The sequence below is a fragment of the Bos javanicus genome, chromosome 11 (genome assembly GCF_032452875.1).
Source record: "Bos javanicus breed banteng chromosome 11, ARS-OSU_banteng_1.0, whole genome shotgun sequence".
NCBI classification, from domain to species: Eukaryota; Metazoa; Chordata; class Mammalia; order Artiodactyla; family Bovidae; genus Bos; species Bos javanicus.
Window position 1 is genome coordinate 46,750,630 of NC_083878.1, and position 24,628 is coordinate 46,775,257.

Consider the following 24,628-nt stretch of genomic DNA (forward strand, 5'->3'; position numbering starts at 1 on the left):
TTAAGAGTATAGAGGGAAACAGTTTTCCTTGAGTTAGCAAGGTTTTTTTTTCTTTTTAGTGGGTATATTATAATTGGTTTTTTTCCCCTCTTTTTGACCATAGTTCACATATTCTATTCACAATGTCTACTATTTTTTTCCCATTGTTGTTGTTGTATGGTAGATATTGTGAATGATGCATTGTAGACGTTCTGGATTCTTTTATTTTCCTGTGAAGAGCATCAAATTTTGTTCCAGCAGGAAATCAAATGACTGGAAACTCACCTTGGTTTTGTAGGGGCTTGGTTTTAGATTTCTCTTGATTTGTCCCTAATCCTGGCAGATATTCCTTAATCTTGGAATGCAGTCTTTACTCCTCAAGTGTGTCATTCTGAAGTTTCAGTGGACAGTTGAAGCAGCATTTACAACAGCCAAAATACGGAAGCAACACAAGTGTCCATCAACAGGTGAATAAAGAACATGTGGGATACACACACACACACACACACACACATATATACACAATGAAATACTACTCAGACACAGACATGAATGAAAGTTTGCCATTTGCAACAATATGGATGGACTTGGAGGGCATCATGCTTACTGAAATAAGTCAGAGAAAGAAAAACACTGTAATATCACTTACATGTGGTATCTAAAAAATAAAACAAGCTGGTGAAAGTAGCAAAAAAGAAACAGACTTGCAGACATAGAAACAAGCTAGTGCTTACCAGTGGGGAAAGGCGAGGGAGGAGGGTAAGCCAGGGGTGGAGGATTAAGGGGAACAAACTTCTTTATATAATATAAATAAGCTACAAGGATATATTTTACAGCAAAGGGAACATAACCAATGCAAATCACTATGTTGTACACCTGAAACTTACACAGTGTCATAAATCAACTGTACCTCAAAATAATAACAAATTTAAAATACAGAAACAAGAAAGCCAAGTGTTCACAAATCAGCTCTAAGACAGCAGGACTTGAGTCCAAACTTCCCAGCAGCAGGCAACGAACTGTTCAAATTTCTGTTCGGCTCTTGTTTTCCTTTGGGTCATGTGAGTTCTTGCCCCATGCGTGTTCAGAGTCAGCCAAGGATTTGAGGGGAGTTTGCAGGAAGTTACCTGTTGCACCTTTTCCCTGTGTGGCTCCCTCCTTGCTAGGATCTTTCCCCTCAGGGAGTGGCCCCTCACCTCCCAGCACCAGTTTACAACATACCACTCCCCTGCTGGACGGAGAACTTTCTGAGTATCTGGTGCAGGCTTCTATTCCACAGTACCTAGTCAGTGTCTGACATACACACAGTAGGTGCACAGTAAATGTTTGTACCATTACCAAACGTTATTATTGAGTTGTAGTATTGCTGACCTAGCATCAAGTCTGTCATCCAAAAATGACAAAGCAACAGCGTTGCATGGTGACAGACAGCTCTTATCTGTGTGTCATGGGTCAGGTTACTTCACCTCTCTGTGCCTCCATTTCCTTTATAGGGATGGCTTTCTACCTTATAGGGTGATTATAGGATTAAGTATTAAGACAGAGAGCTAGTGGCTGGCATATTGACAACGCTCATATATTAAATACTAGTAATCGCTCCTGTTGTTGCTTGAAGAGGACCTCATCCAACACAGAGGAACTTCTAAGGACTTCCAGGTGGTCCAGTAAGACTCTGCCCTTCCACTGCAGGCGGTGGGGATCTCAACCCTTGCGGTGAGATCTGGCCAAAGAAGAAAAGAAAGGAGAACGAAACGGACTTGTGTTGTCTATCTCTAAGGAAGCTAAAGTATCACTGACTGCACTAGAAATATGGACTCACTTCGATTTTCACATAGAGCGCCTTACACAGTTACAGACAGAAACTAGACTGGCATCTAGTGGGGCATTGAAAAATAAGAGCCTCCTGCCAATACCACGACCTCTGAGGACATGTTTACTAAGACAAATTCAAGTTTCAAGACACAGCTATTCGTCTCCAAGCCACCGATCCCTAAACCATCAAGCGAAATTTCACAGTAAATCAAGTTATAGACGGCTGAAATTCCGAGCTCAAACAATGCCACTTTTTTCTTGAGCCCAAATAAGAACTACTACAGGATGGGTTTGGAGGGACTCGGATTTGGACCCGGCTTGGGGCCGTGCACACGTCTGAGATTCCGGCTGGTGTCTGGGCTGGAGGAGGACACCGGAGCGGGGCTCCAGACGCCGGCGGCCGGCCCGGCTGGAGCACCGCAGGTCGTGCAGGAGGCGCCCGCCCGCCCTGCCGGCCCGCGCCGCCGCCGTCAGACCAGTCGGACGGCTTCGCCCGCCCCGCCCCGCGCCGCCGGTTCTGCCGCCGCCCTAGTCTCCGCGCCGGAAACCCAGCGCCTCCCGAGAGCCGCGCGCCAGAGCTGGACCGGCCCGGCCCCCGGCGCAGCCGCCGCCCCGCAGCCCCCAAGCCCGCGCCTGGGCTCCGGGCCATGGGGCGCCCGGGCGGGTGGGCGGCCGGAGCAGGAGCCCCGCGGGACTCGGGTAAGAGCAGGTGGGGCCCCGCGCCGCCCTCGATGGGGACCGTGTGCCAGCGCACTGGGGCGCCGACCGGGGGAGCCCCTTTGCAACCGGGGAGAGCGGGAGCGAGTCGGGGGTCTTCCGCCTTCAACTTCATCAGGGGGCGGGGCCAGGGACCGCAGGGGGACAGCAGAGCCTGCCCCGGCCTGGGTTGCCAGTGGCCCCACTGATCTCCTCCAGCTGGGCGGGTTGCATTTGGGTGCAGGAGGAGTCCTCAAAAGCCTCCAGCGTCTGAGCCGGGCGCCACCGAGGGCCCTACTCTTTATATCCCATTGGCCTCGGTGGGCCCTGGGCTTGTGACCCGGCCAGGACCTTCTCTCTGTTTGCTGGGAGCCTGGCCGGCCTGGCAGGCTGTCCACCTCTCCAGGAGCGCACGGGGATGGAGGAGAAGCCAGCTGTTCCCCATTTCCTTGGGTGCTGGCCCCCATCTCCTTGGCCCTGCTAGGTGTGTCTGGTCAGAAAACCCCAGAGATTCCTAAGACGGTAAACAGTGTCTGCCTGGCTAACAAACTCGCATTATCCCGCTAGGGTTCTTTCTGGCCCTGGGCTTGAGTTTAGCTTCTTTCAGTAAAATAGCGGAGCCAGGACTGTGAGTTCTTTGCAGGTGTGTTTCCCCCCGGGGCTGCAAGGTGCAGTGCATTGCTAACTGTGCTCACCCAGACCCCTGTGTCCGTGGCCTGCATGTCTGGGTCAGGTGGGCAGCAGCAAAGTGAAGGCTAGGGCAGCCAGGGGCCCCACCTGCCCTTGAACCTTCCCCTGGCCCAGGGTTGATTGAATGTAATTAGCCACTAATTGAATGTCTCTGAGCCCCTCTACATGTGAAACACACCAAGGTCAGATTTAGACAGCTGACCCTGCTGAGTGATTTCTTCTTTTCTTCCAGATATGGTGTTTTCCTTAGGTGAGGGGTCTGAAGAAGGGTCATTCATTCATCCATCCAAAATTTACTGAGTGCCAACTACTAATCAGACATGGAGGCACTGAGAATATAGCTGCTCTTATTTACATGAGTTGTGGGAAAGAGAAAATAAGTAAGCAGATGAATCATATTATTTCAGAGAGTGAGAAGTGCTGTAAAACAAAACAAAGCGGGATGACAATGGGCATGAGCATGCGTGCTCAGTCGTGTCTGATTCTTTGCGTCCCCATGGGCTGTAGCCGGCCAGGCTCCTCTGTCTATGGCATTCTCCAGGAAAGAATACTGGAGTGGGTTGCCATTTCCTTCTCCAGGACATCTTCCCAACCCAGGGACTGAACCCTTGTCTCCTGCATTGGCAGGCGAGTTCTTTACCAGTGAGCCACCAGGGAAGCTGTCTGACTTGTTGGGAGGTTTAAATCTGAGGCATCGATTTGAGTTTCCCTGGAAGACATATCTTTTTTTTCTCTTTAATATTTATTTATTTATCTGGCTGTGCGGAGTCTTAGTTGCAGCATGTGAACTCTTAGTTGTGGCATGTGGGATCTACTTCCCTGACAAGGTATCAAACCCAGGCCCTCTGCATTGGGAGCAAGGAGTCTTAGCCACTGGACCACCACGGAAATCCCAGAAGACATATTCTTTTGAGTCACTTACTTGTTCATTTATTTGACAAATACTGAGGACCCACATGTTAGGCACTGTTCTGGGTGTTAAGTATACATCACTGAATAAGACAGTCTTTCCTCTCGTAGAGCTTATTTTCCAGTGGAGAGAAATGGACAGTAGCAACACATATTAACACAGAGATTCGCTCAGTCATGTCTGAATCCTTACAACCCCACAGACTGTAGCTTGCCAGGGTCCTCTGTCAATGGAATTCTCCAGGGAAGAATACTGGAGTGGGCTGCCATTCCCTTCTCTAGGGGATCTTCCCAACCCAGGGAACAAACCTGGGCCTCTTGCATTGCAGGCAGATTCTTTACTGTCTGAGCCCCCAAGGAAGCCCACAGTAACAATAACAGTTGTTTTATTGTCATGTCAGATAAATGCTATGGACAAAAGCAAAGTGGCTTAAGGGGTGAGAAGGTGGTGGGGGCTCCTGGATTCAGTAGGGTGGTCAGGGCAGGCTGTGCTGACCAAGTGTAGTGAGGAGCCAAGTGTAGACAAGACACAGGTATGTGACTCTCTGGGGAAAGAACATTCCAGGCAGAGGGAAGAGAAAGTGCAAAGGCCCGGAGATGTAAAGGAGGCTGGAGCAGACTGGGCATTGCTGAACATGTTAGAGGAATGGGAAGGAGGCCTTCATGGCTATGGGAGGTGAGCAGGCATCTGCAGCTCTCATTAGAGGGGGTGGGGTTTAGACTGCTGACCAGAGACATGCAGGAGGGCAGGTGATGCTCTCAGCTGCTGTGACAAGAAGATTTACATCTCCCAAGAAAACTTCCCATGTGGTGCTAGTGTTAAAGAGCCCCCCCTGCCAGTGTAGGAGACATAAGAGATGCTGGTTCAATCCCTGGTTTGGGAAGATCCCTGTAGAAGGAAATGGCAACCCACTCCAGTATTCTTGCTTGGAGAATCCCATGGACAGAGGAGCCTGGCGGGCTACAGTCCATAGAGTCACAAAGAGTCAGACGTGACTAAAGTGAGTTTGCACGCACACAAGTAAGAAAACTCAGGGTCGGGCCTGGTGGTTTACACTAGCAGGGCAATAGGCAATCACCAGAGATGGAGAGTGTGTCTCTTGGCAGGAGAGGTATCACTTGCTTTTCTTTTTTGTAATTTAATTTTTAAATTATTTATTTTTTTTTGGCCATGCCCCTTGACATGTGGGATCCTAGTTCCCCAACCAGGGATTGAACCCTCACCCCCTAAGTTGGAAGCATAGAGTCTTAACCACTGGACCACCCGGGAAATCCCTCACTTGTTTTTCTTACACCCAGCATCCATTAAAAGGACATGGGCTAAAGTGGGAGACAGACCACAAGTTTTTTAAATCTTTTTTAAATCTTTAAATCTTATGGGGAGCACAACTGTTGTCGTCTAGGAAAATTCCAATAATCTTTTACAAAGAATAATCTGATTAGTAGGCTCAAAAGAGACAGAAGGGTATGTTGATTTGTACTATATGCTAGGCTCTCCTTTAAGCACCTTATATGCAAACACAAACCAGCCTCATAGCACGTCTGTGAGGTACAGACAACCCCATTTCACAGATGAAAAAACTGAGGCCAGCGAGAAGCAAGTTGCCCACTTTTCTACACAGCTAGTGACTGAAGAAGAATCAGGATTTATAATCATGTGGTGCAGTTTTAGAGCCAAGTGTTCTGAAAGAGGGAGAGAAGCTTTGGCTGAAGGGATGTTTATTAGGGCTCCAGGGTGTCTCATAGCAGGGGGTTCTTAGAGAGACAACAGCAGGGCTTATGGGTGCATTCCATCTCTTTTCTTCTTTATAAGACAATCTTTGTGTGGGTTACAAATTCTTTTAAAAATATTTTGAAAGGTACTACTTGCCTGTTAAAAATTGGTTTTTACAGATGTTTATTCAAACAGCCCTTAAGGAACACAGAAATCTCTCTTGTTGTCCTGTCCTCTGATTCCCAGTCCTCCTCAGAGGCAATTGAGAATGCTTGCAGACAAATGTTCTACTTGTAAATGAGCATGTATGAATTGTACTTTTTAAAAAGTATTTTTAAACTAATTTTATTATTTACTTTTGGCTGCGCTGGTCTTGGTTGCTGCCTGTGGGCTTTTCTCTATTTGCAGCGAGTGGGGCCTGCTCTCTAGTTGCAGTGCCTGGGCTTCTCACTGCGGGGGCTTCTCTTGTTGCAGAGTTCAAGCCTCAGTAATTGTGGCACACAGGCTTAGTTGCAGCATGTGGGATCTCCCTGGACCAGGGGTCGAACCTGGGTCCCCTGAATTTGCTGGCAGATTCCTAACCACTGGACCACCATGGAAGTCCTAGATGGTACCTTTTTTTTTTTTTTTAACACAAATAAAAAAACTCAGATGTGTACTTTTTTTTTTTTAACTTAATATTCTGATTCAGGACATAGAGATATACTTCATCTTTTTAAAATAAATATGTTTGTACTGTATTTCTCTAGTCATTCTTTTATGGTCTTCTAAATTGTTTTTCCTATTTTTGTTAGTTTGTTTGCTGTGGTAGACAAGTATGCATTTGGATACTTGTACCTACATCAGGCTTCCTAGGTGGTGCTAGTGGTAAAGAACTCACCTGCCCATGCAGGTTTGATCCCTGCATCAGGAAGATTCCCTGGAGGAGGGCATGGCAACCCACTCCAGTATTCTTGCCTGGAGAATCCCATGGACAGAGGAGCCTGGTGGGCTACTGTTCATAGGGTCACAAAGAGTCGGACACGACTGAAGTGACTTAGCACACACGCATGTATCTACATCTTTGCTCACTCTTGTGACTTTCAGCAGGGGAAATCTATAAACGTGTAACTACTGATTGAAAAGCTCTGTGTATTTTAGATTTCCACTGATGCTGCCAGCCTGCTTTCCAAAGCCCCAGTCTGACTTACTACTTCCAGGATTGCTTATTTGTGTTGGCATGGCCCTGCAGACTTGGGCATCACGTTGTCATGTTTAATAGGTATTTCTTTATCATGAGCAATGTTATGAGTCTCCTGTATTTTTTAAGCCCTTTTTCTTTCTCTTTCTGTTCATGTCCTTGGCCTCTAGTTTAACTTGGATTTTTGTCTTCATGTTGTTTTTGAATTCTGAGGGAATTATAAGGGATCTTATTATGATTTCCTCTTTATCCCTCATCACTTACTGCCCTTCAGCATCTTCCTTTTGTGCACAGCAGCTACTCTGATGTATTTATGATATGTTTATCCTGGGATGAGACTATTTTAGAGAAATGTATGGTGTTGATTTATATGTGCATGTAATTTAAACTTACAGACGTTGTATTGTGCTACAAATCTCGATCTTACTGTGAAACTCGATGCTGTTTTTTAAGATTTATCTGGCTGGTGTCTGGACACTTGGTTTATTGCTTCTGATTGTTGTACTATCAGAAGCAATTGTTGTACTGATTGGTGTATTGCTTCTGATTGCATCCCATGGTTGGAATTATGAAATTATCATAACCATTGATTCTTTTTTTTTTAACTAGTTTATTTTTAAATTGAAGGATAATTGCTTTACAGAATTTTGTTGTTTTCTGTCAAACCTCCACATGAATCAGCCACAGGTATACATATATCCCCTCCTTCCTGAAACTCCCTCCCACCTCCCTCCCCATCCCACCCCTCTGGGTTGATACAGAGCCCCTGTTTGAGTTCCCTGAGACATACAGCACATTCCCATTGGCTATCTATCTTACATATGGAAATATAAGTTTACATGTTACTCTCTCCATACATCTCACTCTCTCCTCCCTCTCCCTATGTCCATAATCTGTTCTCTATGTCTGTTTCTCCATTGCTGCCTTGTAAATAAATTCATGAGTACCATCTTTCTAGATTCCATATATATACATTAGTATATGACATTTCTCTTTCTCTTTCTGACTTCACTCTGTATAACAGGCTCTAGGTTCATCTACCTCATTAGAACTGACTCGAATGTGTTCCTTTTTATGGCTGAGTAATATTCCACTGTGTATATGTACCACAACTTCTTTATCCATTTCATCTGTTGATGGACATCTAGCTTGCTTCCATGTTCTAGCTGTTGTATAGTGCTGCAATGAACATTGGGGTACATGTGTCTTTTACAATTTTGGTTTCTTCAGGGTATATGCCTAGGAATGGGATTGCTGGGTCATATGGTGGTTTTATTCCTAGATTTTTAAGGAATCTCCATACTGTCTTCCATAGAGGCTGTATCAATTTACATTCCCACCAACAGTGCAGGAAGGTTCCCTTTTCTCCACACCCTCTCCAGCATTTATTGTTTGTAGACTTTTTGATAGTGGCCATTCTGAGGTGATATCTGTAGTTTTGATTTGCATTTCTCTAATAATGAGCAACGTTGAGCATCTTCATGTGTTTGTTAGCCATCCATATGTCTTCTTTGGAGAAATGTCTGTTTAGATCTTTTTCCCACTTTTTGATTGGGTTGTTTGTTTTTCTGGTATTGAGTTGTATGAGCTGCTTGTATATTTTGGAAATTAGTCCTTTGTCAGTTGCTTCATTTGCTATTATTTTCTCCCATTCTGGAGGGTTGTCTTTTCACCTGGTTTATAGTTTCCTTTGCTGTGTATCTGCTTTTAAGTTTAACTAGGTCCCACTTGTTTACTTTTGTTTTTATTTCCATTATTCTAGGAGATGGGTCATAGAGGATCTTGCTTTGATTTATGTCATCAAGTATAACCATTGATTCTTATTGGCTTGGTCTAGAAAGTTTTTTGGGAGAAATGGCATGATGGGGGTGAGCCTTGGCAGATGAAGAGGACTGGCTAGGAGGAAAGGAGAATGGGGAAGGGAAATAGAGCTAACCAGGAGCCCAGCATGAGGACATGCCGATGTGTGAAAGTTCCAGGAACGTTCAGGGGAGCCCCATAGACTGGGGGCATGGCTCAGGGTAGGCGTGTGTGGTCCCAGGAGAGGTTGGGGGAGGATCTCAAATGCCAGTGTTGGGCTTTCCCTAAAGGCAACAGGGAGAGGCAGTGGGCTAGGGGTCAATCAGGAAGGATTTTCAAGGGCAGGGGTGGTCTCCTAAAGGAGAATTGGGACCGTGGACATGAACCTGGGAAGCAGGGGAGGTCCCTGGGGTTCTTCAGGTAAGGGAGGAATGGTGGGGCTGCTGGGCAGGGAGAACCAGCGGGACTGGGTGCTGGAGGCATGAAGGGTGCCTGCTAACCTGGGGAAACCAGGCAGATGGGGTGTCACTGACAGGACCGGGGGCAGGCCTGGGCACAGGGGTGGGAGGTGCACTCATAGGCATGTGGACAGGCTGTCGGGTGCCTAATTATTCTGAAGTCCTGCTCGCCTACCTAGAGTATTCTCGTTGGTAGTTAGGACTGCAGGCTGAGGAGTGTTCCTGAACCTTCAGTGAATGGGTAGGAGGTGAACATGCAGGAATGGGTAGGTCATCATGTGCTGTTGTTATTGTTTAGTTGCCAAGTTGTGTCTGACTCTGTGACCCCATGGACTGTAGCCCACCAGGCTTCTCATGGAAGTCCATGAAAAATCCATGGGATTTCGCCTGCAAGAATACTGGAGTGGATTGCCATTTCCTTCTCCGGGGGATCTTCCCAATGCAGGGATTGAACCCAGGTCTCCTGCATTGCAGGCAGATTCTTTACCATCTGAATTTCCAGGGAAGCCCCCAAGGGCAGAAGAGGCCCCTCTAGAACAAACCCCTGGGCAGGCATGCAGGGAGAAGTGGATGGAGAGGCTGGACCAACAAGGAGGCATGGATGCCCTTTGAACTCTGCCCTCTGCTGGCTCCACAACCTTGAGGATGCATCCTCTCATGAAAAGCTGGTCAGGGGACAGCCAACAAGGGCTCTCTGCCTTCCTGGTGTCTCTCCATGGATCCTTGGAGGATGCGTGGAAGGGATGAGGCAGACAGGAGGGAAATGACCTCAGAAAGCACAGGTGTGTGGGTTCTCTCCCTGGGGAGGAGCTCTGGGCCCTAGCACTGTTCCAGCTGGAAGTTGCCAAGCCAGACTGGCTGCTTCCTCTGGCCCCATGGGCCACTGTTGATAGACATGATCATCTCCAGCTGGCATGTAGAGGGCACTGGGAAGCCCATGGCTTTGTTGCTCTGGGCAGGCTTAAGTGTGAGCACCTCCAAGGGAACACTGACCTTTCTGGGGGCCCCAGGAAATGCCTTGCTCTTTTTGTCTCCCTTCTTCACTATATCAGAGCATATCTGTTCCTTTAGGTAACACAAGAGCCTTGATTTTCTGCCAGTTGTGCACCTGAATTGAATTCTGTGCTCATCAATCAATGATATATGAAGGCCAGTTAGTATTATAAGGAGTACTGCAGTTCTTTCTCCAAAAGAGTAACTGCCTGAAAGATTGAACTCAGCTGTATAGAAAGTGTCTACTCATTCACATAGTTTCATGATTTCTGACATGAGAATTTTCCACCTATACTATTTCATGTAACATTTTTCCCTGAGTGCACGCAGTTTGAAAAATCAATGTGAAGTAGGCATAATTTACTTTAGTGTGGTCCTTAGCAACAATATCTGTGAAATCATGACTTTTTACTGTATATTAAAATACATTCTTAACTATTAAAAATGTTTATTATGTATACCATATGCCTACTTAGGCAAATACAGCTTTAGATTGGTGGATTCATGGAGGAGATAATCTTTACGATGTGAAGTGAAGCGAAAGTTGCTCAGTCATGTCTCTTTGCAACCCCATGGACTATACAGTCCATGGAATTCCAGGCCTTTCTGGAGTGTAGCCTTTCTCTTTTCCAGGGGATCTTCCCAACCAGGGATTGAACTCAGGTCTCCTGCATTGCAGACGGATTCTTTACCAGCTGAGCCACAAGGGAAGCCCAAGAATACTGAAGTAAGTGGGTAGCCTATCCCTTCTCCAGCGGATCTTCCTGACCCAGGAATGATGTGGGAGAGGGGGAAAAGAAAAACTTTACCCTCTAAAGGGCCTTTCCAGGTGGCTCAGTGATAAAGAATCTGCCTGCCAAGCAGGAGATGCCAGTTTGATCCCTGGGTCAGGAAAATCGCGGAGAAGGAAATGGCAACCCACTCCAGTATTCTTGCCAGGAAAATCCCATGCATAGAGGAGCCTGGTGGGCTATAGTCCATAGGGTCACAGAAGAGTCAGACATGACTTAGCGACTAAACAACAAGAACCCTCTAAGATGTTGTCACTGGTACCTGTGAATTATACTGACAGATGATTAACAGGAGAAAAAGTTTTATTGGCCTGCACATGAGAGTCAATCTAAGTAGCTGGCTTGTTAAAGGGTTGCAAAGAGTCAGACGTGACTGAGCGACTTTCACTTTTCACTTGTTAAAGGGTTAAAGGCTTATATACCTAAATTAGTAGGGGAAAGGGAGGAGGGAGAAAAAGGCTTCTAGGTGAAGAACAAATAGGTTTCTTTTCGTAAGACTAATGTATTTTTAGAACACATGAAATGAGAAAATAGGATAGTGTTGGTCTTTATACTTATGACTTTTTTTCAGTCTCCTTCTGGGCCATAAATCTCTCCTAGAGAAGGGAGGTGGGGTAGATTTTATTCAGTTCTTCCTTCTGGGAGTAGATCTGCCCTGCAGAAGGAATTTATGACAACCGTATTTCTTAACCAATAAGTTAAGCTCTGAGATGGTTTCTTAGTGTATCTGAAAGATCTCAAATGTCTTCATCTTAAACTCTGTATCAGTTCTGGGGCCCCAGGTAGGTCCCTACACCAGCATCAGAGAAGTCACCCTGCAGCCAGTTGAGAGGTAGGGGGTCCCATACAGATCCTCTCAGGCTCACCTCCATCCCACACAAGTCCCCCTCTGGCAACCAGAGGGGGTAAGGGGTGTTGGCAAAGAGACTCCCAGCCTTTAAAGTAAGCAGAGAAATTAAATATTTCTCTGTAATTTAATACAACAAATTTATTTTTACTGATGACAAACATCATATGTATTTATTTTGTTTTTGTTCCATTGCTAAGTTGTGTCCAACTTTGCAACCCCATGGACTGCAGCATGCCAGGCTTCCCTATCCTTTACCATCTCCTAGAGTTTGCTAGAACTCATGTTCATTGAGTCAGTGATGCCATCCAACCATCTCATCCTCTGTCGTCCCCTTCTCCTCCTGCCTTCAATCCTTCCCAGCATCAAGGTCTTTTCCAGTGAGTCGGTTCTTCGCATCAGGTGGCCAAAGTATTGGAGCTTCAGCTTCAGCATCAGTCCTTGCAATGAATATTCAGGGTTGATTTCCTTTAGGATTAACCGATTTGATCGCCTTGCTATCCAAGGGACTCTCAAGAGTCTTCTCCAGCACCACAGTTTTAAAGCATCAGCACTCAGCCTTCTTTTGGTTCAACTCTCACATCCATATATGACTACTGGAAATACCATAGCTTTGACTGTATTGTATTATTTTTTAATTTGAACCTACCACTCAGCATGTGGGATCTTAGCCCTTTGACCGGGGATCAAGCCCTCGCCCCCTGCATTAAAAAAAAGCACAGAGTCTTAACCACTGGACCACCAGGGAAGTCCATCCCTATTTGTTTTTAACAGCAGGTACACACACACACACACACACACACACACACACACACACACAACCATAAAGAGCTTAAAATCCTGTGTATTGTTACCACACAGAGATTGCCACTATCAACCAGTGTTTTGGTATTTCATTGCCTCAGTTCAGTTCAGTCGCTCAGTCGTGTCCGACTCTTTGCAACCCCATGAATCACAGCACGCCAGGCCTCCCTGTCCATCACCAACTCCCGGAGTTCACTCAGACTCATGTCCATCGAGTCAGTGATGCCATTCAGCCATCTCATCCTCTGTCGTCTCCTTCTCCTCCTGCCCCCAATCCCTCCCAGCATCAGAGTCTTTTCCAATGAGTCAACTCTTCACATGAGGTGGCCAAAGTACTGGAGTTTCAGCTTTAGCATCATTCCTTCCAAAGAAATCCCAGGGCTGATGATCTCCTTCAGAATGGACTGGTTGGATCTCCTTGCAGTCCAAGGGACTCTCAAGAGTCTTCTCCAGCACCACAGTTCAAAAGCATCAATTCTTCAGCGCTCAGCTTTCTTCACAGTCCAACTCTCACATCCATACATGACCACGGAAAAACCATAGCCTTGACTAGACGGACCTTTGTTGGCAAAGTAATGTCTCTGCTTTTCAATATGCTGTCTAGGTTGGTCATAACTTTTCTTCCAAGGAGTAAGCATCTTTTAATTTCATGGCTGCAGTCACCATCTGCAGTGATTTTGGAGCCCCCAAAAATAAAGTCTGACAGTGTTTCCACTGTTTCCCCATCTATTTGCCATGAAGTGATGGGACCAGATGCCATGATCTTAGTTTTCTGAATGTTGAGCTTTAAGCCAACTTTTTCACTCTCCACTTTCACTTTCATCAAGAGGCTTTTTAGTTCCTCTTCACTTTCTGCAATTTCATTGCCTAGGTACGTACATTTTAAAAAAATGAGACTGTGCCAAATATATAATCAAGTTCTTTACTTAATAATATGCCGTGAGAATCTTTCCACTTCATGAAATACTCTTCAAAAGCAAGATAGTTAAAGGTGCCGGGTTTCACTCTATGGCTGTCCCATAATTTATCTGTTTCCTGATTATGGATGTTGAAGTTGTGAGCATTTTTGCTTTTATAGTATCTTGTTCGGTCACTAAGTTGTTTCGGACTCGTGACCCCTTGGGGCTGTAGCCGACTAGGCTCCTCTGTTCATGGGATTTTCCAGGCAAGAATACTGAAGTGGGTTGCTGTTTCCTTCTCCAGGAGATCTTCCCAGATCAGGGATTGAACCTGTGTCTCCTGCATTGGCAGGCGGATTATTTACCACTGAGTCTATCTTAACGCATATGTATTTAGACAGATGTTTGTAAGCATTGTCTGGGTACCAAGGGGGCTTGAGGACAGAGGTGAGTACCTGTGGACCCCTACTTTCTGGTTACCTAAATGTACCTGTGACAAGTGGCTACATGGAAAATGCTAATCTGAAAGCATGGGGCAGCTCTAGGAGAGAGCAGCTGAGGCTAGACTCTTGTGGAAGAAAAGGTCCAGGGATTGGTGGCCTGGCCACCTGTCCCCAGGCCAGAAAAGGACACCTCACAAAGTTACTGTACCCAGCACTCGATTGGGCAACCAAGTCCAGGAGATAGAAGCTCGTCACTCATTTTTGTAATAATCACTTCCTGCCCTTCCCTAGGAAATCAAGGTCAGCCTTGGCGTCCACATGTGTAGGGTGGTTTTTGATGGTGTTCCCACTGGCCTCTGCCCCCTGTCTTGCCCTGCTCAGGGATACCTCTCTCTCCAAAGTCTGACCACAGGTGTTAGGGAGGCACCCCAGGAACCCCATCCCTAGACCCTGTCATGGACTTGGTCCCTAGAAGCCCTCTACCTGGATCTCCCTCCCAGCTCTCTGCTCTGATTCCCAGGGACCCCACAGTCCACTTGGCCAATGTGCCGTCATCATCTAAGCTGTCAGAGGATTGTTTAGGAAGACAGGCATCCCCCTGTCTGTCTCCCCAAGGGCCCAGGCTTGTGAAGGCCTGAGGGCTAGGAGGCAAAGGCCATTTTCTGGAGGAAGGAACATGTGGCTGCCTCAATCCCAGGCCTCCTTGAAGAACAAAATCTCTACAGAGACAACAGGGACATGTGGCCCAAATGAGGTGCCTCTGGCTTCAGCTCTCCCTCTGCCTGGTAGCTAGTACCCGCAGAAGGATGGCAGTGAGCTCAATCAGCATCAGAGTTTTCCTAAGGTCTGCTTTGTTAAAAATGAATTCATGGCTTCCCTGGTGGCTCAGTGGTAAAGAATCCACCTGCCAATGCAGGAGACATGGGTTTGATCTTTGATCCAGGAAGATCCCACATGCCACGGAGCAACTAAGCCTGTGTGCCTTGACTACTGAGTCTGTGCTGTAGAGCCTGTGCTCTGCAACAAAAGAAGCCACTGCAATGAGAAGCCTGCCCATTCTAGCCTGCAACTAGAAAGTAGGCCCCACTCATGGCAACTAGAGAAAGCCCGTGCAGCAGCAAAGACCCAGTGCAGCCAAAAACAAACAAGTAAAATTATTTTTTTAAAAGGTAAGTTTTCAAACTGGGCTGTCCGTGGCCCTACATGCTTGGAAAGAAGCCTCGGTCCTTCATATGAGTGGTGTGTGGATGGCAGTGGGGTATAGCAGAAAGTGAATTTGGTTTGGCAGTCCTGGGCTCAAGTTCAGCCAGAGTGGCTACTCTGACCCTCGGTCTCCTCATCTGTTCTGTGGCATGGGGCTCATGACGCCCCACCCCTACCCTAGACTCTAGATTTTGGAGATACTGGTTATAAAGGGCCCAATGAATGTCAGCACCTAGGGTCCCTCTGTGAAATGTAGTCAGAAGTCAGGTGTCCATCCCCTCTGTCCTCTCACGTTCTGCCTCTCAGGAGTGTGGGCTGCGTGCTGAAAGCCCCAAAGCTCCTCTCCTGGAAGGTGGGCTCCACTCCCCAACCTGCGCTCGGTCTGTGAGACACTGCCTCCCCACCTGCACCCAGCAGCTTCCTCTGCGGGCAAACAGGAAGCCACTCACATTGGGGGAGGCAGGAAGGGGCTGTCTGCCTCTGGGCTGTGGTCAGGTCAGCAGATTGCGCATCTTCTGGGCCCAGGGGAGGGGGACAGTGGGCTGGGACCCCCAGAAGGGGGAGGGGGCATAAAAGATCAAAGTCCATCTCTGGCAGGGCTCTGGGGGCAGGAGCCAGTTTGCTTTCCCCTTCTCACCCTGAGCCACACACCCTGTGAGCAGAAGGCCCTCCTTGGCTGTCCAGCTCTGTTCTTTGCATCTTGGGAAGGAGGTGAAAGTTCTAGGAGATGGAACAGAGCTGATGGGTGCAGGAGTCTCTTCTTGGAGTTTGCTCTAAGCAGGAACCACCCCCTGGCCACATCCCAGAGCCCCACCAAACACATACACCAAACACATACAAGACCTGCTGGGAGGAGAGAGGCAGACCCCATTTCCCACAGTGTCGCTTTGATGTGATCGAAGGATGAGGATGAGCAGCTTTGACTCCTTCATTCATCAGAAGGCCTTGGAGCAGTTATGAGCCTGGCCTCCACCAGTTGGGTGGTGATAGAGGCAAGTGGACCAGTGCTCGCCCATGAGAAGTTCACAGTCAGGGGGATGGGTGGAGATTCAGAAATACACAGAGGAGGCTGATCCCTGGCACCTGGCTTGACCAACGGCATCTCAGCCCAGCATGCTAAGGGGCCCTGGGATGGTGCAGAGCTGGGACTGGAGGGGGCAGATCCCGGTCCTTGGCTTCTGATCAGTCCTCACCTCTTGGTCGCCCCCATCAGGTCTTCACCCCCACCCCCAGCTTGTCTGTAACCTCCTTGTGGGCCTCATTCAATGGTCACTTTGCTCCTTATCGTCCTCCGCTTTCTAGCAGCGTTTGACACAGCCGACCACTTCCTCCTTCTGAAGTTGTCTTTCTCCTCTCTTGTCTTTGGTAACAACACACTCTCATTCTCACCTCCCTGACAGCCTCTGCTCGCTCTCCTCTGCAGGCGTCTCCTGGGGAGGCTCTGCTGGCCCCTAGTGTGGGTGCCTTCCTGCTGGTCACACTCGAGCTCCTTTCTGCACCCCAGTCCCTCCCATCCACTCTAGGTACTAGCCACTCCTGCTTGAGTAGCTCACAGATATCTCAAACCTAATATTTAAAGATTGAAACCCTTGATTTTCTCCCCTGAGCCTCATCTCCCCAGTTCTTTCCCATTTCCACAAATATTACCACCCCTCGAAGTTGCTCAAGCCAGAACTCTAAAAGTCGCCCTTGACTTCTGCCTCTCACCACTTTAGTGGCAGATTCTACCAGGCATCCCTGATATAGGTCCCACATCCTCTGTCTTCCTTCTATGCCATTTCTGACCCCCTTCCAAGCCACCATCCCGCCTCCCCTGGACTGTCACAGAGCCCTTCCCTGACCTCACTGAGCACTTCCACTGTCTCTTTTCCATGCAGCGCCAGGCAACCTGAAAAATAAATACACCTGTCATTTCCTTACTTTACCTCTGGGGACCCTGTGGGATCCAGCCCATCCACTTCTCCCGCCCTCCCACACTGTCTGGCTGTCACTCCTGGAGACCTTTCCAGTCTCGGTAAGAAACTAGACATGCAGTTTCATCTTCCTAAAATGCCCACCCCACGCTCTCTCTTCACATCCTGGCTCCTCTTCATGGGGATATGATGCCCCTGGTCTCCCCTCGTAGTGAGCCCCCCACCCCCAATCACTTTCTTCTCTCCCCACCTGTTCCCCTGCCAGCACTCCTCACAGTTTATAATCACATGTTGATTACTTCTTGTTTATTTTCTGTCACTAGATTGGAAACTCCTGAGGACAGAAGTCCTGTGTTTTGTTTTTAATATTTATTGATTTGGCTCTGCCAGGTCTTAGTTGTAGCACATGGGATCTTTTGAATTCTTAGTTGTGGCATGTGGGATCTAGTTCCCTGACCAGGGATGAACCCAGGCCACTTAATTGGGAGCGTGGAGTTTTAGCCACTGGACCACCAGGGAAACACTGGGGATCCTGTGTTTTATTCCTGACCGTCAGTGGCTTCTCACATTGAGACAGCATGGAGTCAGCGCCGGCCATGTTCCAGACACCTTGTGAGGCTGGAGACCTGAGGGTTGGCATTAGGATTGGCCTGAGGGAGGGTTGGCATTTAGGCCAAGGTGACTTGAGTTTCTGTCACCTGGCTGGGAATAAGAATCCCCCATACAGAGGAGAAGCAGCTTAGAAGAGGTAAGGAACCAGGTTTGCATTGCACTGTGCTTGAAATAAGCCTGCATCTAGCATTGCAGCCCCAGAAACGGAACAGTGGAGGGTCCCCCCATCGAGATGTGTTTGGATATGTCAGTGTTATAACACCACAGCTGATGAACTCTTATGGAAAGAGTATTCCCTTCTTCTGCCTCCCCCTTTAATGATGACCTGGAGGCCCAAGTTTGAATTGAGATCCTCAGCCATCACTGTATATGGCAGCAGAGCCTACCCCCGGCCTTTGTCCCCTTCCTTCTCTCTTCCCTGTCCTGGCTTGGGACATGACCTGCCCTCAGGCCCAGGCCATGTTCACCTCTTGACTGTCTCTCCCCTTCCCTCCAGGTCTTGGACTGCACAGAGCCGTGATGCAATGTCCACAGACAGGGTAGAGACCCTGTGAGTCCAGGAAGCAGAGAATCCTAGATTCCAGGGTGCCCAGGGTGTGATGCAGAAAGGCCAGGTAGGCACGTCCCTATGGACTCCTTGCTCTGTGTGTGTGTGTGTGTGTGTGTGTGGTGTGTGTTTGGGGATGTAGCTGGAGCCACGCCCTCTGTATTGTGGGCCAGGCTGGCCCAGGTCTGAAGCCTTTGATTGTGGGTCTTTTTTTAAAAAAATTAATTAACTACTTTATTTTTGGCTGCAGTGGGTATTGTTGCTTCCTGAGGGTTTTCTCTAGTTGTGACTAGTGAGGAGCACCAGCTCGAGGAACGTGGGCTCAGTAGTTCTGGTGCACAGGCTTAAGGCACGTAGCTCCAAGGCATGTAGGATCTTCCCTAATCAAGGGTCGAACCTGCATCTCCTGCATTGGCAGGCAGATCCTTTACCATTGAGCCAGCCACCTGGGAAGCCCCTCCGAAAGACCTAGCCACACATAAATCGAGGGAAGAAGAAAAGTTGGCAGCCCCAGGGCCCTCCTGAGTCCCACTGAGTGCCGCTCAAGGAACCAAGAGCTGGGCAGAGATGAGAACCTGGTGACAGACCCGCAGGGAGGAGGGTGGGGCGTGCTTGCAGCCCAGGGCGCTGCGTCTTCCTCTTTTTCTCTCCCAGGCCCTGATTCTGGGCTGTGCAGAGGGTGGGGGTTCCCAGGAGCAGGGGGCTGGCGGCCAGAGGCACTGAGCCTGGGAGAAGGGGCTCTCACATTGGGGCAGGAAGTGTGAGATGCAGAGCAGCAGGGGAGCCCTGGAGGCCTGAGGTGGGTAGGGAGGGTGAGTGTGGTGAGGGGAGCGGAAGTCGGAAGCGGCAGCGGCCACGTTCGCCGTTCACAGGGCGGGTGGGCCGGGCGGCAGGATCGCGACAGGGGAGCCAGGCCCACGCATCCCTTCTCGGTCCTCTGGAGGTGAGCAAGGTGGGCCTGCGTGGGGTGGGGGCGGAGGGTGCAGGGAGTCATGTGCAGACCCTAGTGGGGCAGGTGGGCAGGATGGAGGGCCCTGAAGGCCTGTGCATCTGCCGTGAGCCCGGCCCTGGGCCACAGCCCCATCCTTCTCCTTCCTCCTGTCCATCAACCAGCCGCCTCCCAATCTAGCCCTTTCCCTGAATCCTGCCGTGGCTCCCACTTACCCCAGCCTCCCAGGGAGTCCCTTCTGAATCTTCTGTGAGCCTCCCTGGATTCCTGGTGACTGGTGCCCAGTGGGGGTTAATGAGGCCAGAGGCCCCAAATGAGGCTTGACCCCCCTCCACCCAGACCCTGGAGAGAAGGAAGCCATTTGGGCCAGGCTTTGGGGTGGGGGCAGCTTTGGGTGTGGTCATTGTAGGAGCTCAGACTTGGGTCTCCCAGCCCTGCCTTGCCTTCAGGCCCCCGCAGCAAGGCTGGGTTAGGGGGAGGTGGCCCAACTTGCTGGCTTGCCCCGGCAGCACGAATTTAGGCTTATCGCCCTGATGGTTGACAGGAACAAGGTCACTCTCAATGGCGTCCCTGTTTGGGACAATATCAAGCTTCCTAGTTCTTGTCCTCAGCCACTGTCCCCTTATTCCAGGGCCTGAGATCCTACAGGCAGAGTCATTCTTCTCTGCTAAAAGCCTGGGAAGGGTGACCCGTCATCAGCTGATAATCAACACCCCAGAGGACTCAGCCAGGAGGCCTGTCTCCCGGGCTTTAGGACATCACAGGGCTCCTTGCTCTACAGATAAGGAACCACCCAGCCTATGATTAGAATCTGGGCTCAGGGCTTTTTGTTTTGGGAGGGGGAGATCCAGGATGGCACGAGGGGAGGCCCAGGCTGGCCCTGAGGCTTTGTTGTCCTCCTGTGGGCAGTAGCTACCCTTTGGCCCTCTGCCCCCTCATCTCCTCTGCCCCTGGCTCATCCTTTCTGCCCACCACTCTCTCTTCTTCTCTGTCCTTTCCATTCTCCCTCCATGCCTGCTTCTCAGCTGACCCATCTCAGGGTTCTCAGCACCAGTGGCGTGTGTGTGTGTGTTTCACTGTCTCTCTCGCTCTCTCTGCACATTTGCATGAAGCTGCCTTCCATGTGGGCAGGATGTGGGGTGGCCCCTTATGATATGTCATGTACCTCGGGTGCCCTGGCCCCAGGTTTAGGAAGGGGTATCTGTCCTGTGACCTCAGCCCGGGGACAGCGTGAGGGGGAAGGGAGGGTAACTGCCCTCAGAGCAATACCCTTAACCTGGCTGCCACTCAGGGCTGCTGAAGGACAGGGCAGATCACCTCTTAAATCCCAGAATGGGCCAGAAGACTTTGGTTTTTGCATAGGAAGGGAACGTTGCCAGGACAAAAGGAGGCAGCTTTCTGAGTTGGAAGCTTAAAGTCCAGACAGGACATCCAGGAACTGACTCCTCGGGTACAGAGGGAGCTGGGGCCAAGCCTGTGCTCTCATGGAGGGCCTTTTGTTTGCTTGTTTTCATGTATTTTTTTCTTCTCCAAATGGACCTGCAAAGCAGTCAGGTTAATCCAAGCTGGACATGGTATTTCTGAGCACCTCCCAAGGGCAGCAGGCTCAGCGTTGGCACTCAGACCCCCTCCCATTTTCTGTCTTTCTTTTTTAAAAAGATTTTATTTATTTGTTTATTCATTTAATTATTTTGGGCTGCACTGGGTCTTCGTTGCTCCACAGGCTTTCTCTGGTTGCAATGAGTGAGGGCCACTCTTCGTTGCAGGCTTCTCATTGTCGTGGCTTCTCTTGTTGCAGAGCACAGGCTCAAGAGTGTGTGGAGCATGGGCTCAAGAGTTGCAGAGCATGGGCTCAGTAGTTACGACTCTCAGGCTCTGGAGCACAGGCTCAGTAGTTGTGGTGCACGGGCTTAGTTGCTCTGTGGCACGTGGGATCTTCTGGGACCAGGGAACAAACCGGTGTCCCCTGCATTGCACGGTGGATTGTTATCCCCTGGGCCACCAGGGAAGCCCCTGCTCCCATTTTCTAGCAAACTTCCTGAGAAAACTTATCCGTCTTATTTCCTTCTTTCATAGGCAAGGAGCCAGGTGAAGTTTTGGACCAGAGTTATGTGGCTGGTCAGTGGTAGTTAGGATTTGAGACTAGGCTGTGAGCCTCCAGGTTATGGCAAGTAGGGGCTGAATGTGTGACACTCGTGCTGTCCCCTGTCCCCCTTGGACAGGCTCTCCCCTGGCCTCCCGTGGCCTTCAGCACCTCAGGGCACAGGCTCTGTGCCCAAGCAGGGGGTGAAAAGAGAACCCACTCTCAATAGGATGATCCAGGTGACATCTGGGCTCCTTCCTTCCCCAAGATGGAAAAAACCTTGCCTTGAAGCTGGGGGGAGAGGTTAGGTGAGAGTAGAAGGGACTTATGACCCCTTGGTCCCCCAGCTTCGGGTTCTGTGTCCTTTACCTCCAATCAGCTAATACAGGCTCAGCCCCAGCAGTGGTCACTCCGCTCTGGACAGGAGCCCTGTGGGCCGCCCAGTGGAGCACCCTTTCTCTCCCATCCCTCCCCCATCCTCCGCTCCTTCCCCAATCCTTCCCCTCACTGGCTTCTGGACTCAGAGCATTTTCTTGGATTCCAAAGAGCCACCCCACTTCTCCCAGAAGTTTTCCTTAAGCTTCCTGACCCATCATGGTGCTTAGAGACATGAAGGGCCGCTCCTTTCAAAGGTGACGGAACCCAGCTAAGAGACACGTGTTGGACACTTTCTCCCTCCTTTGTTCTGATTAAGATACCTGAGCCATTTTAAAAGAGGTAACACTAAATACAAAGGGTGGGGGCGGGAATAAACCAAGAAAATTCTAGATGCATGAGACCTGGGCTCTGCTCCCCAGTTCCTGGCCCACTTCTGCCTAAGAGGTGCCATATTACCTCCAGGAAACAGAGACTGGTCTCCACCTTTGACCCTTGACTCTCTATCCCTGCTCGGTCAGGTTGCTCTCTCCCAGGTGATTGGTGGGACTGCCATGTTGGTCATAAGAAGTGACCTCACCCCTCAGGTCATTCTGTCCCTTCATTCAGTGAGAAGCAATAGAAGGTGGGGGGGTGCTGTGGGTGGGGAGAGGGAAAGAGAGTGGGAGAGACAGACAGAGACTCAGTCAACTTACATTTCTAGTGAGGATCATAGACAAGGTGGTTGAATGGGTCCTGAACTTTCTTCCTCTCAGTCCAGCTTCCTCCTCAGAGCCAGGACCCAGATGGACGTTTTGGCTGCTGGACTGGCCTGGTGAGAACCACTTCTGGGAAAGCTCTGCCCTTAGGGCGCTGGGCTTCCTGGGAGTAAGGTGTGATTCGCTCATGGCCAGACTTGCCCTTAGGGGAACGTCTTCGTGTCATAATGATGCTAAATCTTCTCCAAGCCTCAGTCTCCCCAGTCCTGTAGTGTGGTTGTAAGGAGGGAGCTTTCTGAGGATCCATCCACCTACCCATCCATTCATCCATCCCTCCTTCCACCCCTCTATCCATTCATCCATTCGTCCATCCATCCTTCTATTCATCCATTCATCCCTCCATCTATCCATCCATCCATCATCCCTCCCTCCCTCCCTCCATCCATCCATCTCTCCATCTTTCCTCTTATTTTCACAAACATGTCTGGAGTGTCACTTCTGAGTCAGGCAGGCCCTGCCCTGGACAGTGGGGGAAACAGGTGAATTCAGGTGACTCCACTTCAGAAGAAATTCATGCTTTGTTCAATCCATGAATACCCAAAGGAATTGATTTATGGATGGAAAGAAAATGCTGCTAAAGGGAGCCACAGACCTGGATCAGACCCCAGCTTGCCCACCCACCAGCTGAGCTACGCAGGCACATTTCTGAAGCTCTCTGAGCCTTGTTTCCTTATGAGTAGGAGGGCAATGTCACCACTTGCCTCACCCAGGGGGTGACTGGCAGGCCTGAGGTCTGAGCTGCAAAGCACAAGCTAGTTGAGTGACACCCTACTGAGATGGGTGCGCTCGACATGAGTTGAGTTGCCAGATATAATAGAGTCCAGAGCTACATTTAAATTTCAGAGAAGTGAGTCGATTTTCAGTGTAAATATGTTCCCAATATTGGGCATCTTCTGTTGTGTATTTGCTAAATGTGGCAACTCTGCCTAGAGGTTGTGTGCACCCACGTGGACCTGTCTGCCTGGAACCAGGACACCTGCCACCAGGCTCTGTAACCTCAGGTGTCTCATGAGTGATCCTGAGCTTCTCCAGTCCACACTCACCCTCAGCTTTCTAACCGCTGGAACTAGAGGATAACGCTGTGCCCCCTCACACTTGGCAGCTGGAGTGGGTATACACAGTTCAATTCAGTTCAGCCACTCAGTCATGTCCTACTCTTTGCAACCCCACGGACAGCAGCACGCCAGGCCTCCCTTTTCATCACCAACTCCCGGAGTTTACTCAAACTCATGTTCATTGAGTCAGTGATGCCATCCAACCATATCATCCTCTCTTCCCCTTCTCCCGCCTTCAATATTTCCCAGCATCAGGGTCTTTTCAAATGAGTCAGCTCTTTGCATCAGGTGGCCAAAGTATTGGAGTTTCAGCTTCAGCATCAGTCCTTCCAATGAATATTCAGGGTTGATTTCCTTTAGGATTGACTGATTTGATCTCCTTGCAGTCCAAGGGACTCTCAAGAGTCTTCTCCAGCACCACAGTTCGAAGGCATCAATTCTTTGGTGCTCAGCCTATTTTCTTGTCCAGCTCTCACATCCATAAATGACTACTGGAAAAACCACAGCTTTGACTAGATGGACCTTTGTTGGCAAAGTAATGTCTCTGCTTTTTTAATATGTTGTCTAGGTTGGTCATAACTTTCCTTCCAAGGAGTAAGCGTCTTTTAATTTCATGGCTGCAGTCACCATGTGCAGTGATTTTCGAGCCCAAAAAAATAAAGTCTGTCACTTTTTCCACTGTTTCCCCATCTATTTGCCATGAAGTGATGGGACCAGTGCCATGATCTTAGTTTTCTGAATGTTGAGTTTTAAGCCAACTTTTCCCTCTCCTCTTTCACTTTCATCAAGAGGCTCACACAGTTTGTCACTAAAGTGATTAGGGGTAGCATTTCCGTAGGAGATAGTGATAGCAAAAAACACAAAGTACCTCCTTCTGGGGAGGGGAGGCAAGTGAGAACCAGGTGGGTTGACACGCTAGAAATTACACAATGGAGTATATGCTCTGAAATACGAGAGAGAAGGGGGTGGTGTGCAGGCATACCTCTTTCCCCACCATGTGCTGGATCTGTCTGTCTTCCCCCAGACCCCACCCCACCTCCTTCAGGCCCTTCCGTCCCCTCAGGCCCCAGCTATCTGTTCCCTTTGGTCTTTGGAAAGCTGCTACAACTTCTCTGATT

General features: G+C 49.2%; 1 protein-coding gene across 7 annotated transcripts in view; it reads left to right on the forward strand.

Moving 5' to 3' along the window:
- Positions 1 to 2,061: 2,061 nt before the first annotated feature.
- PSD4 (pleckstrin and Sec7 domain containing 4) overlaps positions 2,062 to 24,628 on the forward strand; it is a 44,775-nt gene continuing 22,208 nt past the window's right edge. For 2 of the 7 annotated variants that reach the window (XM_061432581.1, XM_061432582.1), the window contains exon 1: positions 2,062 to 2,490. In XM_061432581.1, the coding sequence (XP_061288565.1) occupies positions 2,077 to 2,490 (414 nt within the window). In that variant the 5' untranslated portion in view covers positions 2,062 to 2,076. The other 5 variants (XM_061432584.1, XM_061432583.1, XM_061432586.1 and 2 more) reach the window with 5 other exon arrangements.